The sequence below is a fragment of the Fukomys damarensis genome, unplaced genomic scaffold (assembly GCF_012274545.1).
Source record: "Fukomys damarensis isolate Sample0158 unplaced genomic scaffold, DMR_v1.0_HiC HiC_scaffold_25, whole genome shotgun sequence".
NCBI lineage: Eukaryota > Metazoa > Chordata > Mammalia > Rodentia > Bathyergidae > Fukomys > Fukomys damarensis.
The window spans coordinates 17,701,065-17,725,763 of record NW_022900937.1 but is presented as its reverse complement, the minus strand read 5'-3'; the positions used below and the strand labels follow the sequence as shown (position 1 = coordinate 17,725,763).

Genomic DNA, 24,699 nt, shown 5'->3' with positions numbered 1-24,699 from the left:
TTTCTTGCCCTTCCCATCTGAGAGGGCGTACAGGGTGTGCTGAAGGGAAGGTGGGGTTTTATGTGCAAATTGAGATCCTGAGGCTCAGGGACACGCTCCCCAGACGCTTCCTTCCTGTCCCTGGTGACAGCCATGTGTGTCCTGGGGATCTAGCAGAGCCCAGTCCGGAATTGGAGCTAGAGGAGCAGGTGAGGAGGTGGCGCTGTGGAGCTGGCACCCTGGGCACCAAGCAGGAAGCAGGAAGGGCTGCCCAGGCTAGGGGTGGGGTGGGAGGGCCATGTGCCACTCAGTGCTGTGACTGTCCATGGGGTGCCAGCCAGTGCCGATGAGGAGCCCTGGGTCCCTCTTATCCTATCACCCCCACCACCACCACTGTCCTCTGGCTCGCTGTGAGGCAGCTGGTGGTACCCACCTGGCCTCCTGAGCTGTTAGAAGGACGTGTGATTCCCCCAGAGCCAATGACCCTTTGGCAGGGGATTGGGAACCTGAGGGAGCAGGAAGAGAAACTGGGCACCCTCTGAAAACCAGGAGACTGAGATCTCCCCCATGGCTCCAGAATCCGGGGACATCAGATGAAGTCACCTTGAAGGGTGGTGAGTTCCTTGCCCAATGGATGAAGTAACCCAAAACCAGGCAGGGCTTGATCACTCCACGATTGGTGGCGGAGTGTCCCAACCCTAGCTCCCGCCTTCCCTGTGTCCTGTGGACAGGAAGGGTAGGTTCACTGCACTTAATGTCATTACTGTGGGGCGGGGGACCCCTGCCCTGGCTCTGTGACACAACAAAGGATAGTAATTATTCTCCAAGGAAGTCTTCATTCTGAGCCGTTCCCCTTCTGTGGTAATTAACATGACATGTCATTAACAGTCAGGGAACATTGTATGATCAAAGACGGCATAATACGTAGCAAGATTCTGAGGAATAGCACAATATTTGTTAATTATGTTATTGATTCTTATGGTCTGGAATGCCCTAATTATTCCTGGTCCCATGCGGACCTCGCCATGCCCGCCAGGCTGACTTTGAACTGCTGTCCTTCCCGGGCAGCCCAGACCCCTGCTCCAGAGCTGGTGGGACCACAGCTTGCAAGGCGATCAGAGGAGCTTTGCCTCCCCAGGGCCACATGAAAGAGGGAGCTGCTGGGAAGCGGGGCTGCTTCTCCTGAGCTCCTCCCACAGCTCCCACTGAGCCGAGGAGCGAGAGAAGTGTAACATCGGTCTCTAATTAGCCAGATGCTGTTAATTGACTTCTCTCAGGCTTCCAGGGGGACAGACCTTCATCCAGGCCCAGGCCACCTGCTGCAGCTGATCAAGGGCTGGGTGGAGCTCGGGTGAGGCCTGATGGGGCCAGGAAGTCTCTGGGGAGACTGCCAAGCGTGTCTTGGGTGCCCCCTCTAGGGCTTCCAAGCTGCTGCGTGGACTGGCATGGCTCTCTCTGCAGCATCATGACGTGACGCGTGCTTCTTAATCGGCTCTGTTAGGAGTGGGCCAGCTCCCTCCCTTTGTTGAATCTTGCAATTAACCTTTGTTAATTGCACGACAGTCATCTTCCCGCTTGGATCTCTGAGTGATGCTGGTGGGGAAGGGAGGAGAAGGGCTTGTCTGGCTCAGGAAGGTGGCTTGTGGTGGGGATGCTGAGGAGGCCAGGCAGACTTTGCCTGAAAAGGTCTGTATAGTCAGCTATTCATTACTGGAGCAGAATATCTTATACCCACAGTAAAGGAGAAAAAGCTTACCTGGATTTTGGCTCATGGTTCGGAAGTCCCAGTCCATGGCTCCAAGGCAGAGACATCAGGGTGGGAGGGGGTGGCAGGGAAAGCTGCTCCCTTCATGGCAGCCAGGAAGCAGAGCAAGAGGGAAAGAGCGTGAGAGGAAGGGGCCGGGATCAGATCTCATGTCCAACGTCACACCGCCATCACTCACCCAGAAGCACCCACAAGCGTGCTTTGACTCATTTCCTAGATAGTTTCCAAGCCAACTGAAGCCCACCTAAACTATCTGGCATTATGACCCTCAGTGCAGAAATTTTATGATGTATGGAGCAAGAAGCTCCCTGTCAGTGACTCCAGGGCACCGATTCTGTGGCCGGGGTTGTATGGGAAACGGCTGGGGAAGGGAGGAGGCTGAAGGGGCTGCTTTGGTGGGCTTCGTGCTGTGCCTGGCCCCTGCCCTCCTCTTGTTTGGTCTTTTCAGCATTTCCTCACTATTCTGGACCGTGAGGGCCGGAAGGAGGTGACCAAGGGCCTACACTCCTCCATGGCAGAGCCATGTCCAGGACTCAGCCATTATTTGAGGGTCCTGGACAAGAAAGGCAGTTTCCTGCCTCAAGCTGGATGGCAGGGAGGGAAGGTGACCAGAGCCCTGGCACTGTACCTACCCAGCTCCACTGTGCCCTTAACCTCACCCCTGCCAACATCTGGGACAGGACAGACGCAGAGAAGTCAGTGCCTGGCTGCTAGAGGGGGTCTCTTGGATGCACAGGGGTGAGGTGGGGACACTGTGACTGGGGCTGGCCCCTGGCTGCACGTGGTGTGCTCTCGGCCCCTGGGGCACAGGTACCCAGCCCTGAAGGCTCCACCTTTCTTACTGGCTCAGCTCCACCTGCCTGACCCTTTCCCTCCATGTCTCGGGGAGGTTCCTGACTCCCCCTTTTCCTAATTTCCTTTTCTACTCACTCTGAGCCATTGCAAAGGATCCTGAGAAAGGTCACTGGCCAGAAGGCAGGGAGATGTGTGGAGACCTGAAGGTTTCCATGTCAACAGTTGCACATAAACGGGATCATGTTATGCTTGATTTTTAATTCAACCTCTTTAAAGGTTTTCCCCGAGCTCTCTGTCCTCCTTTCTGTCCCTTCCACCTGCTCTCACACCCACTCGGTGATCTCTGCCAACCTCCTTCCATGCCATACAACTTAGCCTTGGGTGGACTCCCTCTCTCTCCCTCTCTCTCTCTCTCTCTCTTTCTCTCTCGTACACATTGAGAGGCAACTGTTGCTTCATAAAAACAGGATTCTACTCTTCAGTGTCTTTCGGAATCCAAGAGGGATTGGCTGCTTTATAGACCAAGGCATGGCGTTTGCACAGAACCCATTGATACCTCCTGTATATTTTAGATTGTCCCTGGGTTAACTGTAATACCTACTCCAGTATATGTGCTGTGTAAATAGTTGTTCTGCTGCATTGTTCAGGGTTATGCCAAGAAAAATATCTGGACATGGTCAGTGCAGATGCAAACCCACCCTAACCTCCCACCCACCAACACCCATGGATGGCCATTGTTTAAAAAGCTATTCCCCTATTAATGGGTTTTCACCCCCCACTTCCCTGCATAACATTTTCTTTTAAAGCAGAAAATGATGGTTTGGAAAGCACAACTGAGGTCAAATAGGTCCCTTCCTGAACACCTTTTGATGGCTGCCCGTCTATCTCAGGACACAGAGCAGTTCAGAAGGGGGTCTCGTGTCTTGGATCTGACCCCTCTCCAAGCTCAAAGTCTGACCCAGCCAGAATGGGCCACTCTGGCTTCTTCAGAGGCACCTGCTGCCTGCCAGGCCCTGGTGCCCACCACCCTCAGTGCTCCTGAGCTACCTGGCTGACTTTCTGCCTCAGACAGTGCCCGGCTCCTCAGGCAGTGGGCTCAGAGCCTGGTCTACTCACAGATGCTGTGACTTCCTCACCATGCCTCACTCTCCTGCTGACATGGAACCTGACACGTTATATACTCGGGGCCTGGCCTGATGTCCCGTGCTGAGCAGCTGATTCTGCAGGCAGGGGTGACTGGATGAAGGACATGAAAGGCCCCTGGGCTGGGCCCCCTTGGAAGATGCTCATTGGAGAGGGGCGGTGAGTCAGAATTTAGGAATGGGACATGGTAGAAGCATGTAGCTCAGGCTGACCTTGAAATCACTATGTAGCCCAGGCTTGCCTCCAACTAACTGAGATCCTCCTGCTTCAGCCTTCCAAGGAGATTACAGGTATGTACCACTACTTCCGATGAAATGTGGATTCTTTTCCTAGGAACCCTTGAGAGAGACTGACCTTTGCTCCCCGGGGAAGGACAGGTAAGCCAAGGTGTCTAGAGTAGCCTTCCTGGTGGAGGTGACTTAGGATCATTCCCCAAACACACATCACCTCCTGTACATGTCAAAGCATTTCACTTGTGTCATTTTTAAAATAATCTTTACAACCTCACTTGAGGTAGATCAGAGGAGGAATTATCATCTCCGCTTGGTAGAATAGCCAGTGGAGAATCAGAGGAGTTATGAGTTATTCCAATTTCCTGAAATTGCTCAGCAAGTTAAAAACTAAAAGATGTGAGACAGCAGCCTGGCTTTTTCAGCTGCTGTGGAGAAGGGTGTGGGAGCTGGAGACAGCGGTGCAAACTGCAGCTCCTGTTTACTGTGCAGCCAGTGAGTGATGGGCTGCGTTCGGTGCATTATAACGTGCAATTAGCTCTTTCGATTTTCACAGTGGACACAGTTGCCGTCCTCTCTGCAGGTGAGGAAACGGCCTGGGAGATGAAGTTGCTGGTGCTAAGTGGGAGCCCCCGGGCTGGTCATCAGCAGAGCCGCCCCAGTTCAGCTCTCGGCCTGGACCCAGCCGAGCCCCAGGCTCGTCCCCATCTGATCCGCACACGCAGAGCCTGCTGGGTCACCTTAGGGGACTTATTCCCGAGCCACACACCTAGCGCAGCCTTGCTGGCTCCGATCCTGCGGAGTCCGCAGCCCCCCGCAGCCACACGTGCTGCCTCCCAACCCCCAGGTGGGCAGGAGGTGCGGATGGGGACAGGATGGGGACAGGATGGGACAGCACCAGACGCTGACCTAGTCTGCCCTTCAGCCTCTCCACGTAGTAGGGTCTCGGCCAGTTCAGCACCTGGCAACTGCTAATTACTTCTGGAGCTTCGGGCAGCTTTGTTAGGTCACGACATGGGGAAGACTTATGGCCACTTTGAAAGTGTCTTTGAAACAAGACAAAACTCAATGTTGAAAAAAATTTTTTTGGTCTGTCTTTTCTTTTGGGATTTCAGGGCCTATGAGAGTAGCTTCCTGTCATTAGCATATTCCTGAGGAGCTCTTATTAGGGTGAAAGTGCTCCCAGTACTCACTTTTCTTGGGAGGAGGAAGTAGGGGTTAGAGAGATGCGGGACCCGCCATTCCCAGGCCTGGGCCTGCCCTTGGCTGTGGCCTCTACTCAGTGGGCCACACGGCTGCCCCCAAAGGAGCCTGGGGGTTGTTCCACGGGGCTCTTGGGGCCAGGGGCCTTGGGTTTGAATTTGGCTTGTCGCCTGCCCTGGCATGGGCAGCTGGCACTCTGTGAGTCCCAGTCCTCTCCCGTGCGCAGCAAGTCTCATAAAACCCACAAGTGACAATCTCTACAGGAGGGTCATGTCCCCTTTGCTTGCTGCAGGACCCCAGGTGCTGGCACGCTAGAGGAGCTAGGAGTGTTGATAGAAGGGCTCGGCCTGCCTGCGGGTGCTGGTGAGGTGCCCTCGTGTTGTCCCCGGTGGGCTCACGTGATGTGGATCAGCGTCCCTGCCCAGGTCTGGTGCCGCACAGATGTGCTGAGACGAGGCTCTGGGGGGATCCCTGCTGCAGGGACGCCGCTTCCCCTTTCCCCTGGGCCTGGCAGGCCTCTTGTATAGAAGCAGCATTTTCACCACTGGCTCGAGCAGACCCTTGTTGTTTCACCCAGTGACACTGATTCCACAGCAAAGCCAAAGTCTTGGCAGAAAGAGGTTCCAGACTGGGTCCTGTGCTCCAGGGTAAGAAGGGAGAGAGAGTGCCCTCTGTGAGCATTCATCCTGATGCTCCTGTGGGCAGTTCTCAGGCGGTTCTCAGCCTGACTGCTCCTGAGAATCCCCCAGAGAGAAGCTGGGCTTGGTGGTGCACACGTGTGACCCTTGTACGTTGGGAGGCTGAGACACTGGGCAACTTCGAGAGACTCTGTCTCAAGACAAAAAACAAACAAAAGGGCCAGGGATATAGCTCAGTGCAAAGGTCCTGGGATCAGTCCTCAGTACCACAGATTGGAGGAGGATCCTTGATGTCTGCCTTTTAGCTCCCCAGGGACAGAGAAGGAGCCGGAGGAAAGGATAAGGCACCTCTTGCCACCTCTGTCACTGTGCCTCCCAGCGCCCACTCTGCTCCTCAAAGTCCTCACCTTCCTGAGCCCCACTGCAGGGTCCTCGTGTGTAACAGGGTCTCCTGGGGTCAAAGGCAACACCAGATGGAACCGAGTGTGTGATGAGGCACTGGGGGGGAAGGGTGGACTCTGTGAAAGCCAGCAGAGGACAGAGAGCTGGGGAACCCTTGACAAAAAGTGCATTTCCCAGAGCTCGCTCGTGACAGCCGCTCTGCCTGGGGAGCGGGTCGCCCGCTCGGTGCACATCACCTCTCCGGAAGGGGAGACTCAGTGCCTGCAGGAAAGGCTGAAAGAGGCGGTGATGGTAAGGGTAGGGGAGCCGCCCTGAGCAGGTGTGGGCCCTAGGAAGGAACCCTATCCTGCCCGTGTGCTCTTGCTGCCGTGAAGCCCTGAGAACTTGGTAGTGCTGCAGGGAGCCTTCGCTAAGTTCCACATCTGTCCCTCAAAGGCGGGAGTGTCCATCAGCCTTTTATAAATGGTAAGCTGAGGCCTGGAGACTCTGTTAGGAGTCTTCCATGTTCCTAGGGCTGCTGCATTGCTGCTGCAGAACTCAAAGCCAGGCCTTCGAGCCCACACCATCTCCTCAGGCAAGGCCAGACACACGACAAGTGTTCCCAGTTGCTGTGACAGGGAGATAGCTCAGAGACGCGCGGTGACTCCTCCCAGGAGCCCAGCCTCTTGTCGGCAGACCAGGAGGGTCTGGCTTCTTGGCCGCAGGCCCGCATCGTCGCCTACCCTTGGCGGGGTGCTCAGCTCAGACCATCCTTGCAGGCCATGGACAGGGGCTGCAAACAGCCTCGTGAGCACATCCTGTCCCCTGGCCGCCCCCACCCCACCCGCAGCAGCTGTGCCAGGCGGTAGCGTCCACTCGCTCCTCTTCCGCATCTCCCTGCCACAACACATGCACGCACAGCCCTACTATTTGGCTTTAGTGATTGCTCCACAGTGGGTGAAATTGGCTGGAAATAAATGTCTCCTCGGCTTCCCTCGGGCGATTTTATCCTGAGCTCCACTCTGCGGAATGGTCCGGAGGCTGGCAGGTGCCTGTGCTGTCTAGAGCTGTGCCTGTTGATGCAGGGATGGTGCCCCCAAGCTGGGCCGCATGTTTCCTGATAGCCGTGCAGAGGTTAGTAAAGAATTCACAACCTGCTGTCCCTTCCCACCTGCCGCGGATGCTTCTCAAATCTCGGGCTTCCGGGAGCAGAGCTTAATGTTAAGAACAAGGAGACTTCTTACTTTTTAGAAGTAATAGTGTATCTTCTAGCTGGGACCCTGAATGGGGGTGCTCACTTTTGGGGTGCAAGCCCTGCCTTGCTGGAAACCGGCCCCACCTATAGCAAACCCCACACCCTCTGACGGGAGGGAGGCGCCCGGGAACACATCTCACTGAGCCCAGGCTCCCCTTTCCCATCCGGGTCTTCCTGGGACCCAGCTCCTAACACGGGCCTTCAGGGAGAGGTGAGGAGCAGGTCCCCCTGAGGGGTCTTCCCACCTCTCTGGCTCTAAGTCCTGAGCCAGGCTGGTGTGTAGGACAGGTCCTTAGACCAAGGGGTGACACGAGGGAAATTCACAGAAGATGCTCTGAAGTAAGAGAAAGGTGCAGGAGGTCCTGAGTCCTCATCTACGCTGCTGCTGTGCTCAGATAAGCTCCTCCACCCGGTCTGTGCAGCAGAGGCCTGCAGTGTCACCGCATCTCCTGACATTAGAGCCCAAGGGACCTTGCAGACCACCTCCTGCTTTCTTAGCCATGTTCAGGAGAGGACCCAGCCCTGTGCTTGGAGTGGTTTTTCTCCTGTGTATCCGGGACTGTGCCAGTGATGCCCTGTCGTTGGGAGAAGACAGACAGTCACTCTGTCGCTTTCTGGGGGCTGCAGTGCAGACAAGGAACAAACAGGCTGTCAAAGGCTTCCTCTCTGCTCACAGTGGCGCAACAAGGAGGCCACACAGCTGGTCCAAGCTCATCTTCTGCATTCCCAGCCAGTCCTGGAGCAGAGCGCCCTCCCCTCTGCTCATACGCCCACATGGAGGAAGCTCTGGTCCAGAGTCAGCCCTCCCTGCCCCGACACAGGCATGCACATGCCAGCTCTTGGGCTGTTGGCAGAGTGTGCTTGTGGGTGCCGTCAGGGCATCGAGCCTGGCGTTAGTAGGCAGTGCCCACCTGACTTTCAGCCCTGGTCCCTCTGACTGTGAACACCAGGCCCAAATGCCTGCTGTCGCCACCGCCTTGCTCTCCACCCGCCCCCTGGCCTTTCCTTCCCCACCTTTTGGCACCACTGAATATTGGGGCTGCACAGACCACGCAGGGTTGGCACACTTCCGGCCTGCCTCCACCGTGCCTGCCCCGTTGAGTCCCTGTGTGTGTGAGGGCAAATTTAGAAAGTTGTGGGCACAGTGCAGAATAAACATTGGGGAGTACGGTCCAGGCTTGGCAAAAACGTGCCCTTTTCCACCTGTTGGTGACTCAGTGTATTAAAGTTAGCACCTCCTGACCCAGGGGGACCTGCTCACCTCCTTTTTGCCTGGAGCAGAGGGGCCGATCAAGCTTCCCTGTCTCCTGGGCAGTTGGCAGCCTAGCTGAAATGGCCTTTCCGTGTGCCAGCGCCCCGTTACCAAAGCCCTGTTGCCACTGCATCCTTTTCTTCCCTGCCCGAGTAAGTGGATTTTGATGAGCAGGATCAGATCTCTCTGGATTTATTGGGATTTTGCATGATTTCAGGATCATCGTTCCCAAGGGCTTCATCCTGTGTGTTCGTGTGGTGGGGGATGCGAGGGAAATTAAACTGAGTAAATTCGCAGAACAGAAGCTAGTCCTGGAAGCAGCTTTTCAGAACAAAAACAAAACAAAACAAGCGACTCTTGACGCAGCCTGGAGATCCAAGCCTGGCAGCCCGTATGGACCTGGGCGGCTGCCTTGGCCACCTTCCAGTTACTTGAAGGTTCCTATCCATCGAGGTGGACTGCGTTGTCTCTTGACCTCTGCTCAGGTTGACCTGGTGATGCGGCTCACTTCCCCTAATGCCCTCCGTGTCACCAGCTGTGCCTCTCGGCCTAAATGGCTGTGTCGGTGTTGTCCACGGAGCCCGTGAAGGAACCACCGTGACATGCTAAGCTTTTTAATTTAGCGCACGCCGCGTGTATATGCCCCCAGACAAAACAGAATTGATTTATAATTCTCTTAATGGAACCCCAGGCTTTAGCTGCTCCAGAAATAGATCGTTACCTCTGCCACCTTTTGTAATTCTTTCCCCTCCTTTTTTTTTTTTTAACCCCAGTGTGGTCGGAAAATACGATGTTTCATTCCGGCCTTTATTTATAATCCATTTGATGGTAGGCATTTCTTTTCAGACCTTTAATTTATAGCATGTTTGTTCGTTTTTACTTCATTAATTAATGTTCTTCCCAGGCCCCCATGACAGGGGCTTTGTGTAATACCCTCTTACAGTAAGCAGGTGCTTTTATCCTTAATGAAGAATTTCCTGGAAAATACTGAAATAAACAACGAACAATCAGGCCAGGAACACAATAAACCCAGGACACATGTGCCATTCTGCAAATTAAACCTGGGGGGAAAGGAGGGACTGATGGCATCTGCCCCAGAGCTGTTTCTGTGGGGTGTCCTTTGCTGGTTCCGGAAGGTGCTGCCGTTCTGGAAGACCATGGGCTGGGGGCTGGTTCAGGGAAACGTGGTGCAGAGTGGTAGTTTGAAGATAATGCTTACAGCTAGGGAGAGGGCTGCAGACACAGCCGGAAACACAGCCAAACTGGCCGCTGGTCCAGACTTGGAATCATCTCTAGCGAGACTGAGGGTCAATAGGACCTGGGCTGGGCCCAATTGCAAGCTTAAGGAAATGCATTTTCAGTCCCTTTTCCTCCCTTCTGGCAGACTACCCCCCACCCGGGGCTGTCTGAGGGTGAGGTCAGGGGTCTGAGTGAGTCCTGCAGGCAGGTGAGGTGCTGGCAGGGCTGTCATCATTGCCACCAGCCAGGATTCTTCCGTGACACAGACAAAGGGCCACAATAAATTTCTTTTAAAATCTGAGTATCTGATTCATGTATTCTACTGAATAGGGCTGACAAAATTGTGCATTATCCATCCATTTTTCGGTGTCACAGGATCACTGTGGGTCTTTGAAGCGGCATAGTGCCCTTCATACAGCATGGATAGGATCACAGCGTGGACGCGTGCCATCCGGTGGCAGTGCCAGGCTCCCCCTGGCTGGATGGCTTCAAAGCCTGCCTGGGAAGCTTCCCAAGCGGCCTGTGTCCCTAGCTGCAGCAGGCTCCGGGCTCAGGTCGTCTATAAATCCCTGCTTCTTGGGGAAATGACATCCAGCCTTCTTGGTCATGCTCTCTTCACTCACACGCGGAGTGCAAAGAAACGGGATCATGATGCTCACAGGTTTTGTAACCCTTGCTTTCTGCTGAAAGCATACATCTGGGTCATCTTTCCATGGCAGTGAGTTTGTCTTACAATATCTTTTCTGATTACAGGATGATAATGCTGATTGTAAGGAACACTAATGTCACAGAAATGCTTGACATAGAAAACACAGACTTTGCTGGGCGTGGTGGTGCACACCTGTAATCCCAGCACTTGAGAGGCTGAGGCAGGAGGATCGCTGAGTTCAAAACCAGCCTGGGCTACACAGTGAGTTCCAGGTCAGTCTCAACCACATAGTGAGACCCTGTCTCAAAACAACAACAACAACAAAAAACAAAAAAAACCCCACAAAACCACAGAACTTATATTACTGCTCCTCCACCCTGCCACCCAGGGATGACCACTGTTAATGTGCTGGTATATGGTCTCTCTATTTTCCCATGCCAATATTTTTTATTTTATTTTTTGACAGGTCTGGAGTTTGAACCCAGGACTTTCATACTATACCATATCCCCAGCTTGGCTGCCCTCTTTCCTTCCTTCCTTCCTCCCTCCCTCCCTTCCTTGCTTCTTCTCTCCCTTCCTTTCTTCCGTCCATCCTTCGTCCCTCCCTCTCTCCCTCCCTCCCTTCCTCTTGCTCTTACATTGCTAAATTGCCCAGGTAGGGCTTGAACTTGGAATCTTCCTGCCTCAGCCTCTTAGAGTGCTGGGATCACAGGCAGGCACCACCATGCCCAGGTCCACACCAATCTTTTTATTTTTTGTTTTTTTGAGACAGGGTCTTGCTCTGTAATTCAGGGTGGCCTTGAACTCCCAGAAATCCTCCTCTCGCAGCCTCCTGAGTGTTGGGATTGTAGGTGTGTGCCACCACCACACCAGTCTTTTCAAAGCTCGCGTAAGATGCTGGAATTTGTTTAGCAAGGCCCCCACTTAGGGGCATTTAGGTTGCTTCGGGGCTGCAGCACAATCTCTATTCAGAGCTGACACCACAAACAGTCTCAATCCCATGTTTGGTCTTGGTCGGTTTTAGAAACAAATGGCAGGAGTGGGATGCAGGCTTAAGGATGCCTCTGGGACATCTTGGTCTGTCTTCCCACACTGCTTTCTGGAGCAAACAGGTGCACATTTCTGCGCGGAGCAGTGGTTGTCTGGCTTCAGAACCTCATGGCTGGGACCCGGAGGGAAGTCTGGAGATGCAGCCCGTCTGATGCCCAGGTCTGTGGACTCGCAGCCTATTTCACCTGTGGCTGTGGGCAAGGACCCCTGAGTGTGGGCTCTGGGCTAGAACAGAAGCCGGTCTTACAGGGGCCGGGGTCCCAGCTGTCACCACGATGCTGCCATTTCCACGCCTGGGCCGCTCAGGTGCACTGACCCTTATCTATTGAGTCCTCAGAGAAGCTGCTGTTGTGTCTGTCTCATTTTGTAAAAGAGGAAAAGGTGGTTCAGAGCAGGTAAATGAATTTTCAGGACCTGAGAGAATCCAATTCTGCAGTCTTCTCTGCTTTATCTCTCTTCTGCTGGACAGCGGGGCCAGGGCAGGGCAGAGAGGTACATTGAATACAAACTCAGAGAGCAGGAAGGGGCTGAGGGGCAGTGCAGTCTGACTCCAGCCCCAGAAACATGCAAAATGAAGTTCAGAGAGGTTAAGCAACCTTCCCTGGGTCACATAGCAAGGTGGTGACTTAGCAGACAGAGGGGGAGAACTGTGGGAAGCCAGAACTCGGGAGAGAAGACCGAAGGGAGGAAGGAGTGTGGCTCTCTGGGCCCTGACGGGGACCTGAGGGACTGGGCCAGCTGGCCATCCCCCCAACATTCAGATGCTCCACCTGGTCCCGAGGGGACACAGCAGCATGCTCAGGATGTGGGGGCCTGTGGGCTGCTCAGCGTGCTTCTCTGCAAAGGTCCCTGATTTCCCTTCACACCTGCCTGGGGCTTCCTGCTGGGAACCAGCCTCGTGCTTTGAATTAGCCTTGGCCTGGCCCACTGCCCTCTGCAGGTGTTTCAGGGTCTGGGGCAGGGCCTGCCTGGGTCACCTGGGTATCACTGTGCCTGATAAATGTTTCCCGATGGATGGCCGAGAGCTGAGACCTCCTTGATCACTGTGCAGTGAAGACCGTCCCCAAAGTCACACACACACAGCCAAGCCTAGATCCTCCAGATCTTTTTTTATTCTCCCTGCTCCTTCGAAATGCTGGAAGTCAGAACCACAGGATTGGAGGGTCTCTGAGGTGGTGGTGGGGAATTGATATTTTACTGAGCACTTTCTATGCACCAGACCTGGGGGCACCTGCTTCACCTGCTGTTTTGTTTAGTATCTGGCAGCCCTGGGAAGCTCAGTGCAGCACATATGAAGGATGTGAAACCTGAAGTCCCGAGCAGGTCAGTGATTTTATCTGGGTCATATAGACAATGAGGCAGAAACAGGATTTGAATCCAGGTCAGGTGGACTCCACCATTTCCTCCCCTTGAGCCCTGAAGCCAGCTTGTCCTGTGTCCTTGAATAAATCACCTCTCTTTGGGGGACACTTTCCCCTCCTCTGGGACAAGGTGATGGCTGTGTTGTATGGCTGGTTCTGCTGACACGTCTTGCCCCTCATCCTCGCAGCTCAGCTCTGGGGAGACATTTGACCTTCTGGTACTAGGTGATTCTCTAGGACCCCCGTCCGCATCACCCTTTTCTTATCCAGGCTCTTGTGCTCCTGCCCTCGGGTTTGTGAAATGCTTTTTCGCAAGGGGACTCACCCCCCATGGAGATGTGGGAGTTTTGCAGAAGGAGCTGTGGTTTCTACCAGGACACAGAGGATGCCCACAGTTTGAGGACCCCGCAGCCTGGAGGTGGGAGGGGCCGGGCCTTCTGTGGGCAGGCGGAGAGGGGAGAGGCAGGCGGCCTCCGGCTTGGCCAGGTCGGCCGAGTGCACCCTGATTTGCAAAGAAATGAAAAGATGGAGATAATTGCTTTGTGAGAAATGGAATGGCCTAAGAACACTGACAAGTTTTCTCCCTTCATCTCCGGCGGGGCTGGAGGCTGCCTATGTGAAGCTGCCGCTCAGGAAGGGGAGGGGTGAGGGCCCAGAACCCAGGGGCCACCGTCATGGGCCAGGAGGCCCGACAGCAGGAATTCTGTGATTTCTTCCCCTGCTCCAGGGCCCAGGGTGCATGTGATCTCTCTCCCACCACATTGACAGGGTTTATGCTTGCGGCAGGGCATGAGGGTGCAGAGGCAGGACAGTCTTTGACCCTGATTAATGCTCCCGGTAGCCCTCTGTGGCACTGTTTTTCAGGATTTGCAGCCCGAGGCTTCCTGGGCAAGGAGAAAGCAGAATTTATATTGGGGTGGTGGAGCCTGGCCTCGGAGAAAGTCATTCACCCCATTTCAGGAGGTGACACCGCTCCGGCTGATTTATCCTGGTGGGACAGGCACAGGGCAGGGCCTCCTTGCTGGTGCTGGGACTTTCTGCCCGGCTCCGCGGTCCGGGGAGCGCCCTTTTGGAGATTAAGATCTGTGGATTTATTTTTTTTAAGTTGTTTTTTTATTTTGAGTACAGTGAGATTAGAGAATGCTCAGCATAAACCCAGCCCCTGGCGGGATTGCTGGAGGGTAGGAGGCTTCATCAAGGCAAAGGATGAAGCTTCTTAATTATGGGGGTTGCAATAAGCTCCGCTTTTCATCTCTCACTAATCAGACCCCAGCAAGGCCAGTGAGCAGAGAGGGGCTGGGGCCCGGGAGCCAGCGAGTGTGCGGGGCAGGTGCTGGGGAGGACGGGCAGCGCCGGACGAGAACCTTGATGTTTGTTCCATGTGTGCAAACTTGGCTTTTCATAGAGGACCTGTGTGTGTGCGGGTGTGTGTACATGCATGTGTGCATCCTACAAACAGAAGATAGAGATCTCTCTGCACTCACACACTAGGCGGGATACGAGGCACTGGTTTGATCGGCCTCTGGTCGGGGTCTGCATCTGTTGCTTCTTGCGCCTGAAAGCGCCTTTTCATGCCCCGCTCACCAGTCTGTCCCTGCCTGCAGCCTGAGCTATTGACTGGGCCTCAATGCCCGCCTTGTGTCAGCTCCTACAGCAGACAGGCTGGTGCTGACGGGTGGCCCAAGCAGGGGCCTCTGAGTACCCGTGAGGATGTCACAGATGCCTGCTGTGTCTGAGGCCCACAGCCCGGTGTGCAGCCCTAACACAACCCCAAATACCCCAGCAGTGTGACTTGCTGTTGGCGTGGGTCTCTAGTGTCCTCTGTCCTCCAACCGGCGAGACACAGCCACATGGCTGGTCTGAGATATGGGGTGAGGGGGAGGTTGGCTGCAGTGTCAGTGAGCCGTAGACAGAAGGTCCTAGGCCCCCTTGATTTCCGTGGGAGCTGGGGACAGAGCTGAGAATGTGGCAGATGAACCCCTGAGCCTGAGAAATGCATGTTTGTGGGCTAGAGTGGCGAGGTGCAGAGGGAAGCAAATGCTGTGCAGGTTCCAAGGCCCGGACGGAAGAGCTGAGGCCACATCTTGGAGGTGACTAGAGAAGAGGAAAACTTTCCGGAGTAGGAACTCCAGGTGCATGGACCTGTGCCGTTCCTGTCCTTTCCAGGGCCCACAGGCGTTATCATTCACCGCGGCACCTTTTCCCAGGGCCACCTCAGCAGGTATTCCGAGTAGTCACTGTCATCAGTCCCCAGTGCCGTGGGAGAAGAATCCTCCCAAGGCCCTCAGAATCCAACGGTTGCCACCCCTGCACTTGTTCACATTACAGAGAAGGAAGGGCTTCCTGGGAAAGACAGGACAGACAGAGAACAGGCGCTGGGTAGGTGGGCCAGATTCTGGGGCCCAGACTTGCGGCACAGCCAGGAGGGCCGGGCAGGGAGTGGAGGGGAAGCAAGTGGGTAGGATCCTTGCACAGATGGACCATCAGGTCATAACCACTGGTCCCAGGGCAGAGGCCATCTGCCCCATTTATGTGTGTTGGCTAATTCAGCGGCTGGTGTCTGGCCAGGTGAAGGCTGTCCAGGCAGCTGGGCTGGACTCCACAGGTGCTGGCACTGGGGATGGTGGGCCACAGGCAGAAGACAACGGTCCTCCTAGGGTGTCACCAGCTCCAAGGTCTGCTGTCTCTGCAGGGCCAGCCCAGGCCAGCACAGAAGCCCTGAGTTAGGAGCAAGGATCCTTTGCTGCGACACCAGTGTCTCTTGCGACACTGATGGCAGGCCCAGAAGGTCCTCCAGTGTTAGAGTCAGCGGGTGCCCACAAAGGCTAAAGACAAAGACTGACCAGACTAGGCCTTCCTTAAGACTTGACCTTCAGGGGAAGGAGCAGAGCTTTCCAAACTGATCTCACAAAGATCTCTGCGCACCCGGCAGCATCGCTAGAAAGAGGTCTGGGGTCCGCTGGGGCCTGAGGTGTGCCGGGACTGTTTAGCACAAGGACATGGCATGGCCCTTGTTCACTCATGGGGACCTCTGTCTGTGGGGCTTCTGCTGATATCCAGTTACACTGGTGTCCTGTAGAAGCCTCCCGAAGCGTTCCCTGTGTCCATTGCTGCTCCTCGGGGCAAGGTCATGGCTGCCTGCTTCCTCTGGCATCACCTGCTTGCTCCCTCTGACGTCTCCTGCTCCGTCCAGCCTCTTCATGCTTACTTGCGCTTTCGCCCTGCCTGTAGCACCCTTCCTCTGCCCCTGCCTTTCAGTACTTGAGTCCCACTCACTCCGCAGCATTTCACAGCCCTAACCCACATGGGGTCTTTAGTCACTTGCTGCTTTGGGTCCCCTCCGGTGGCCCGCAGCCAAGGACATGTTATGTCTTTGTGTCTGGGAGTGCGCGTCTGTTCATTTCAGGCTGTGCCAGTGTGTGGCCCCACTGTGCCCTGTGGACAGGTCGGAGACGCCTCTTCTGGACACCTCGCCCCCCTCCAGTCCCATGAATGCTGTCAGGGAAGAATTTTCTCCCCTTCTGAACTTTGCTCCCTTCCTTTGCTCTTAGGATGGAGGGAGATGGGCCAAGAGAAAGGCAACCAGCTGGTTTGTTTACGTGTTCTCTTCCTTTGAAATGACCCTGGGTGTTTTCTTATTTAGTTATTAATGCCCTAAATCAGACGGTGCCTCATCCATTAGCCTCTGTCACTCTAGATGGAGCGGGCTGAATAACCGCTGTGGCAGGATTGATTTTCCCTCAGGTAGCTCATAAACATACGTCTTTGGGGTCCATCCTCCGTGAGCCCGGGGAAGTCTCTTTACTGTGAGCAGGGAGGAGTTGACCCCATGGGTGACAGTTCCTTTCTGGCTGCCTTTCTGTCCTCCTGAATGAAATGTCTGAGACCAGCTGAAATCCTTTCCTAAAACTCAGTTTCTGAAAGGGTACCCTGGGGCTTGACCCTATCTTCCTTAAGACTTGACCTTCGGGGAAGGAGCAGAGCTCTCCAAACTGATCTCACAAAGATCTCTGTGTACCTGGCAGCATCACTAGGAAGAGGCCTGGGGTCTCCTGGGGCTTGACCCTGTCCCTGGGGTGCTCATGACAGTGTCAGAAAAACAAAGCAGACATGGGGGACAGCGTCAGAGCAGGTGGCCCTGACTGGAAGGTGTGGCCCAAGCTGTGAGCCCTCTGCTGTAGCCACCAGGGACACAAAACAGGGTGACAAGGTGACCGGATATGCAGAGTTGAAGGCACAGGCAGCGGGACTTTGAGAGGAGGAGCCACCTCCCTCCTGATGACTGGCTGTGGGGACGGAGCCCTGGGCCTTGTCCATGCTGGGCCAGTGCTCTGCCACCGGGTGGAACCTCGAGGGATGGGGCGGGGCGGGGGTGGGCGAGCCGGGACGAGGGTACCCATGCCGCTCGCTCGGACCCTGCAAACCGCGAAGGAACACAGGAATCCCTCGTCTCGTGCCTAGCAGATTCGAAGAATGCTTTTGAAATCTGGCTACGTCTGCATCTAGCTAGATGATCTCCAGTTTTCAGATAGTAAAACCTCATTAATCTTTAATCTGGACCCCCACGGTTAGACAGAATTTGTGACAATTTGTTAATTTTTGAAGGAGCTACTGAGAGAGAGTTTAACAAGGAAATTATTGGGGTGGGAGGGAGAGCGTTTAACCTTTCGGAAGAAAGGATATCCTTATATTTGTGCCCTGGGCAGAAATAGGGGTGGGTGCAAAATATACAGCATTCTTCTCTGTCCCCCAGAGAGGATAACTGTTCCTCACCTGGAAACTCAGGGCTGATGGGCTTGGTCCCCAACCATTTCAAGCCTGGGGCACCTTTGCTGATGTTGAAATATTTTCTGTTACACCATTATCCCCAGTTATTAGAAAGTGCATTTTCTGGGTATGTTGCTGGTTGAGAAGAAAAGTTATTTTGAATTCGGGTAATCTTTTAAATAGCATCATGATAGCATCAGTGGACACATGAAAAATTGCACCATCTTGACAAGTCACGGTGTTCATTCAGTTTACAGATAGATGACCCTGGGACTCCTGAACCTCAGCTCCCCCGGGGGAGGCCCCAAGGTTGGTGACCTGCAGGGGGAAGCCCATGGGCCAGAGTCTGCTCTGTAGGCCTGGGGCCCATGGAGCCCTGGGTCGCTGGAACAGGGAGGAGCCGCCAAGGCTCTCCTCAGCCTCTCCCACTGGATGGACTCTGCTTCCTTGAGGAGCCTACACTACTGCCGCAGGCAGGGACCAAGGGCTCGACACCTGTATGGGCCCTCTGAACACCTGCCACATGCGGTTATTCTGAGGGCACGCATCCCACTCTGCGAGCTGCTCTCTTACAGCCCCTTCCTGAGCTCAGCCCCTCATCCCGTGGCGGGAATGAGGTGGGTGACCCTCAGTGGCTGCATGACTTCAGGTGACAGGCAGGAGCAGGGGAGGAAGCCATGGGCAAGGCTTCTCAGAGGTGCCAGAGAGGGATGGGGAGGATGCTGCCTTTACAGCAGGTTGGGTCCAGGTTTCTCGGGTCAGGGATGGGCACGGGGCCTCAGGACACCCTGAAACTATGGCCAGATTATTGCATATGGGCATTTTCCTGGGGAGACGGCCTGTAGCTTTCTTTCAATTCTTGAAGCCATCCCTGAGCTAAAAACCATCTGGAACTCCCGGCCTGGAATTTGGACTTTTCCCTGACTCAGGTTTCCTGCTCTCTGGTGGCTGGGAACCCGTGAGCTGTTGCAGTGTTAGTCGAAGTCCACAAGTGTGAAATATCAAATGCTCATTACGCTGTGGTGATGGGAACTCCGCTTAGCGGGCCTGTTCCCCCACTTCATGGGAGAAGGCTCAGTGCCAAACAGATGCCAGGACACATGGCTGAATAATGATGCTCTTCCCCTCTCTCTTCCGCACAGGGCCCCCATGGCGCTCCCTGTGCCTGGCCTGACTGTCCTCCTCCTCCTGGGAACCACCCTCACCCTGAACCCTGAGGACCCCAATGTGTGCAGCCACTGGGAGAGGTAAGACATGGGACTCAGCTGGGGCTCTGCCTGGGCGTGCAGTATGGGCACAGAAGCAGTCGGGAGAAGCAGCAGCTGTCCATAAGGGCCTGTGATCCAGCGTGGGGAGAGCTGAGATGCTGAGGCAGGGCTGAGCCACGTGGATTCACCGAGATGCGGTGCTGTGGAAGGTGGGGTGGGGAGCTTGCAGAACTGCAGTGACGGCATGCTGCCCTGTGCCTCCCGTGTTTGCAGGCCCACCCATTTTACAAATGTGGACACTGAGGCCCAGAGGAGCCCAATCCCTGTCCACAGCCAGCTGGGGTGCAGCAAGCAGGGCATCGTGGACTGTGGTCTCCAGGACTGGTACCCATGTGATGAGGAGGATGGGCCAAGGCTCTGCTCCTCTGGTCCGGTGGGGCAGAAGGCTGCCGGGAAGGGTGATGGAGGCCACAGCAGAGAGCAGGTGGCATTTTGGCTGCAGTACCACCTCCTGGGTCCCTGCAGATGGTCTGACTTTGAAATACAAGGTTAAAGTATTGATTTTGGTGAGCAGAAAGACAGTGACCAGAGACCCAATCAGGAAAAACAGAATTAAACCCTGGAATTGATTGGCCAAGCTGACCAGGACGACTCTGCCACTTAGATGCTAATAAATCAAATGAATAAAATTACGACGAAGGCCCCATGCAGGAGGCTGATGGGAGAGGAAGAAGGTGCATCAGAGTCCGTGCTCCAAGTGTGGGAGGCTGCGTGTCCGGCAGAGGAGGGCTTCCCATCTGCAGTAGCCCGGACAGTTGTGCACTGGGAAGCAGGGTTCAGTGCCCACAGCAGTGTCATCTCTAGTGACCGGATGCTCTGGAGGAGCCTGAGAAAAACTGGTGACTCGGAGAGATGCAGATCTGCGATGAGAAGACTGGTGACCTCCGGTCTGGATCTTTCCACCTGCTGGCTGTGTGACTTAGAGGAAGCATCTGAACCCCGCTGAGCCTATGTCCAGCCCTGGAAGTCGGAAGGAAAATTATTACTTCACAAGTGGGCTGGAGGATCAGGGTCACCAGTGTCACGGAAGCACTTTGAAGACCATAAATCTCAGTCAGGGTTTTTTTTTTTTTTTTTTTTTTTTTTCCTGACAACCCCAGCTGCGGGAGTCAGCACAGATTTCTGTGTGTTTCAGTCTTACTGCGGCAGTGTTCCTGGGGTCCTGGCCCCAGAGGTTCTGACTCAGTATTGCATTTGGTATAGGCTTTGCCCAATTCTGGGGTTCCTCAGGCCCCTTGTGCCTCCTGGTTCAGGCAGATTCACACTTTATTTGCCAGTGGGTCAATGAGGTATGGTGCTACCTGCCCCTGTCTGTGTGGCAGCCTGGCCCTAGAGTGTCCCTGGTCACTTCTGCCTGTCTCCAGGCTCCAGCCTGGTCCCTCTCCTGCAGGGAGCCTTTCTTCTCTGGGTCCCTTTTGTACCCTGGAGTCACAGCCTCTGTAGGAGGACAGGGAGGGAAGCAACAGTGTCACTGCAGCCTGGGGCGTCTCTGGCTTCTCCTGCTCCAGGGAGGAAGCCATGCCGATGACGTCAGGGTGCCCAGCCCACCCCACCCCATTCCTTGGAGACCACTTAGTGAGAATTTCCTGGCTGGATTAGCACCTCCACAGGCTCCTCACTCATTATGCCCCTCCACCTTAAACCCAGCATTTGGTGGGGATTTCCCCTGGCTGGCGAAGCCTGGCCTGACAAGATTAATGGGGCCCTTCATTAGCACGACGGCAAATGAGCAGTGTTAAAGCACCCAGCCATGAAACCGGGGCATGTGCTTCGGAGCATGGATTTGGACTGGGTACAAGGTCTCAGTGCCAGGCTGGCTCCGCTCAGGGCATCCTGAAGAGCTGTGTCTGTCCCCAAGACCACCCAAACCTTCTTCGGTCCTGGGAGGGGGCTGAACCCCAAGTGCTTAACAAAGGGGAGGATCCGTTCTGCTCCCTCTCTTCTCTCCCGTGGTCGAGGAGGAAGTAGCCATCGGTGCCTAGCACGGAAGGTAAACTGTTGGCTGCTGTGTGGTGGTGAGGGCCAGCATCTGGTAAACACTTGCTGTGTACCTGGTAAGCACTTAACCTGGACCACCCGGTTTGTCTTCTGTTACTGCTCTCCTGGAATCCTCATAGTAATCACATGAATTCTCTCATAATATTTATCGTAGATTTACAGGCAGAGCTTACAGGAGCTAAATAACGTGTCTTAGGACAGGCTAACAAGCCCCAGGCTTCAAGCATGGCCCAAGTCTCTGGGTCCCAGAGCTGGGCCTCTCTGACCACTTCATTCTCCTGCCTCTGAGCGAGGTGTTTGGGAGACACTGCCGAGTGCCTTGGACTTTGAGAGCTGAAGAGGCCCATGGGGAGGGTGTTGCTCTGCCTCAGTTTCCCTAAACCTGGAGAGAAACAGGGCTCTGAGCCACATCTCTGATGGGCTGGCTGCTGGGGACACTAAGTCCTCCGTCCAGCCTCAGGGAGTCAGAGCAACTTCCCTCCCACCTGGGTCCCTAGCAGTGCTGACAGCTACTGGCCTTCTGCTTGGTTCTGGACCTTTGACTTTCCAGGCCTCCAGGAGCCTCCTGGTGAGGACCTGCCTGTGCCCAGCCACCTTATAAGTGAGGCTGACAGTTTCCTCAGGCAAAGCAGATGGGCTTTTATAGCCTGGACCCAGCCATCTGGCCCAGACCAGGGCACCTTCTGGGAACAGCACTGAATAACAATACTAACTGACTTCAAAATTAATTCCCGTGATCTCAGCTGAGGTGCTCTACAGCCTGCCTGGGGCAAACACACGCTCTAGCAGCCAGGCCTCTGTGCCATTCTGTGCCACTCTGCCAGGGCAGTGGGGAGAAAGGCTGATTCTGGTGGAGCTGAGATCTGCTTTCCTGTGGCTTCCACCTGCCAGCCAGGGTCATAGAAAATAGGGAGATGACAAAATCTGTCTTCTAATCAGGAGGTCAAGGTGCAGGTGCTCCGCGTACCCCTACTATGCTAGAGGCAGAATAGACCAGATTGTGGCTGGGGGACTTGGGGATGTCACTTACACTGTCCTGTGCTTCACTTCCTCATCGGTAAAGTGAGAATCACAATCCCACTTCCGCCCTAAGATTGCCTGAGAGCGCAAGGGTGTTAAAATGTTTAACATAGAGCACCAGTGAGTATCAACAGTTATTGACCCCAGCTGTGGGACCCGAGCAAGCTGCCGCTCTGAGCCTCAGTCTCTTCATCTGTAAAAGGGGGCCACTTGCTTCCTAGGGTAGCTGGGACAAGAGGCGTGTGCCACAGCGCCTTGCTAACGTAAAGTGTTTAAAAACATCTTGGCTCTGCCTTTCCGAACCAACACAGAGTCAAGGTGACCCTTCCTTAACTCTTTCTTTGATGAATGAACAAATGAACTAGAATTTCAGGGTCCGGCCTGGTGGGGTGGGGTTCACACCAGAAGGCCTGGGGCTGTGGGCCGGGTGAGCTGAGCAAGGGACACATCCTGACCGTCAGCTCAGTGGCTTCATCTCCCTCCTGCTTCTCAGCTACGCCGTCACTGTCCAGGAGTCGTACGCGCACCCGTTCGACCAGATCTACTACACACGCTGCACAGACATCCTGAACTGGTTCAAGTGCACCCGGCACCGGTGAGTACGGCTGTCTGGTCCTGGGCAGGGGGAGGTCAGGAGAGACCCTGGCAGGGGCCCGTCCACACCCTTGCTGCTTCGTCTACACACGAAATGCCAGGGCAGCCTGCGACAGGACCAGGAGGGCTGAGGACACCACAGTCGTGACAGCTGAGGAGTGGGTGGACCCCATGATCCCAGTGCGTAGAGCCCCTGGCCCGTGGTGGTGACCTGGGCAGAAGCACATCCAATCCTGGCTGCCTTCACTTCCCTCTCTCTTTGCCACTGCCCAGGGTCACCAAGGAGAGGGCTCATCTAGGGTGACTGCTTGTTAGAATCACCTCCCAAGTAAACTGCTCATCTTGGGTCCTTGAGTCCTTGTCTAGGGTCTGCAAAAGCCTAGAGAGCCACTGTCGGAGCAGTTGTGACTTGGTGCCTGAGCATCTGGCTCAGGGAGCAGAGAATTAGGCCGGAATTCGGCAACATCTTGGCACTTTGACTACCCGCCCTTAGCAGTGCTCAGCATGCGCAGTTCGACACGATAATCCTGCGCCTCTGTCTGAGCCTTCCTGCAATTTGTGATGGGCTTTCATGTCACAGGGCAGTAAGGAGAAAAGGAGTAGAGGATCCCTCGGAGGGGTGATCCTGGGAAAGTCACTTGATTTTGAGATTACCAGTGTACCCGTCAAATGTACCATAATCCGTGCTCTGCTTGAATGCAGGGTCCAGTGAGGGCAGGAATATGACAATCCCTTGAGAAACCACAGGGGAAGGAGGGAAAGAGGTGTGAGGTATTAGATACAGGCAAGGCAGCATTATTAAGGGAGAGGTGAGCAAGTGGCAGAAGAGTAACGAAGGAATAGGGTCAGGCCCCGGAGTGGCCCTTTTCCTTGCCATTACATATCTGTGTTGATTCCGAATCTCCCTTCTGCAGCTCCCTTCTGCATTCAGTCCCTCTCGGGGTTTAGGTGAGGGTCCTGGTGGGCAGCAGTGTGGACTTGGGAAGCTTGCTTTGTGCAGAAAGCCCAAGTCCTGGTTTTCTTTGATACATTGCTACTGATTTACTTTGAGACACAGGGTGTAGATGTTATGTCTGCTAATTCCGACCCCTGAGACATCTCAGGGTTGGTCTTCATTGGCTAGGGAACATTTCCCCCTTTCTTTGCAGGTCTAATAATTCTGGCTTGTATTCTGGATATCACAAATGACCTAGTATAGAGACTGGATTCTGTTAAATTCTCCTACAGAGCATTCATTTTTAGGAATTATTTGTTTTAGGAGTCAGTTGACCGGGCTAGCCTCACATCCTAGGCCCTGAGAGTTCAGTAGTTTTAGCCTTAACCAGACTGCTTGGAATCTGACCTCCACAGACATAACTCAGGGGCCCAAGTTTGGGCAGAGATTTGGCTAAAGAATCGGGGCTGGCTCTCTCCTTTCTGCGACTTCCCTTTGTATTTAATATCCGCTGGCTCCACCCTCGCCTTGCCTCGTGGGTCCTCCAACCAGGGAGGCTGTGTTTTCTGTCTGAATTGCAGCCACCCACAGTACTGTTGAGCTGCCTGCTCAGGACGTTCTTCCAAATGTCCCTGCCTTCCAGGGCCGGCCACTTCTGTTCTCTCGTTAGTGCCTTCACGGAGTTGCTTTTTCTGCTTCTCCAGATTTCACAGTTGTTAGCACAAGTTTGGGCCAGTAGTTGCTCCTCAGCCATAACCACGTCTCCTTCCTCTTGCCTTGGCTGTGAAGTGTGGACGTGGGACTGAATGATTACGGGACTGGGTGATCCTTCTTGACTTCCTCCCTATTGTCAGACTTGGCTGCCTGTGGCCCTGGTTCAGGGTAGAGGCAGAAATTGGAGTCCTGCTGCCCCACCCCCCGATCCCTGGCATCCATGGCCAGAGCCTGCTCTGCTCTGAGCTGTGGCCCTTGTGGGTACTCAGAGGCCATGGCTGCTGTCCATCCCCACTAGGGCTGGGTGAGTGGCTACTTTCCTGGAGCGTGGACTATTATGCTAAATTATTGGATCACTACGCAGCAGCTTTCCTGATGACCTGGGTGTACGTGCTGATGGCAGCACAAGCAGCTCTGGTGTGGCCTAGCTGGTCTTGCTCAGCATCCTTCTCCCAAGAGCAGCC

General features: G+C 54.7%; 1 protein-coding gene across 1 annotated transcript in view; it reads left to right on the top strand.

The window, feature by feature from the left end:
* The window catches only part of Megf11 (multiple EGF like domains 11), a 213,330-nt gene that overhangs the window by 7,199 nt on the left and 181,432 nt on the right, over positions 1-24,699 (top strand). Inside the window, exons 2-3 of the mRNA XM_010643315.3 lie at positions 18,850-18,954; positions 22,487-22,588. Coding sequence (XP_010641617.1) covers positions 18,857-18,954; positions 22,487-22,588 — 200 coding nt within the window. The 5' untranslated portion in view covers positions 18,850-18,856. The remainder of the gene's footprint in view (positions 1-18,849; positions 18,955-22,486; positions 22,589-24,699) is intronic.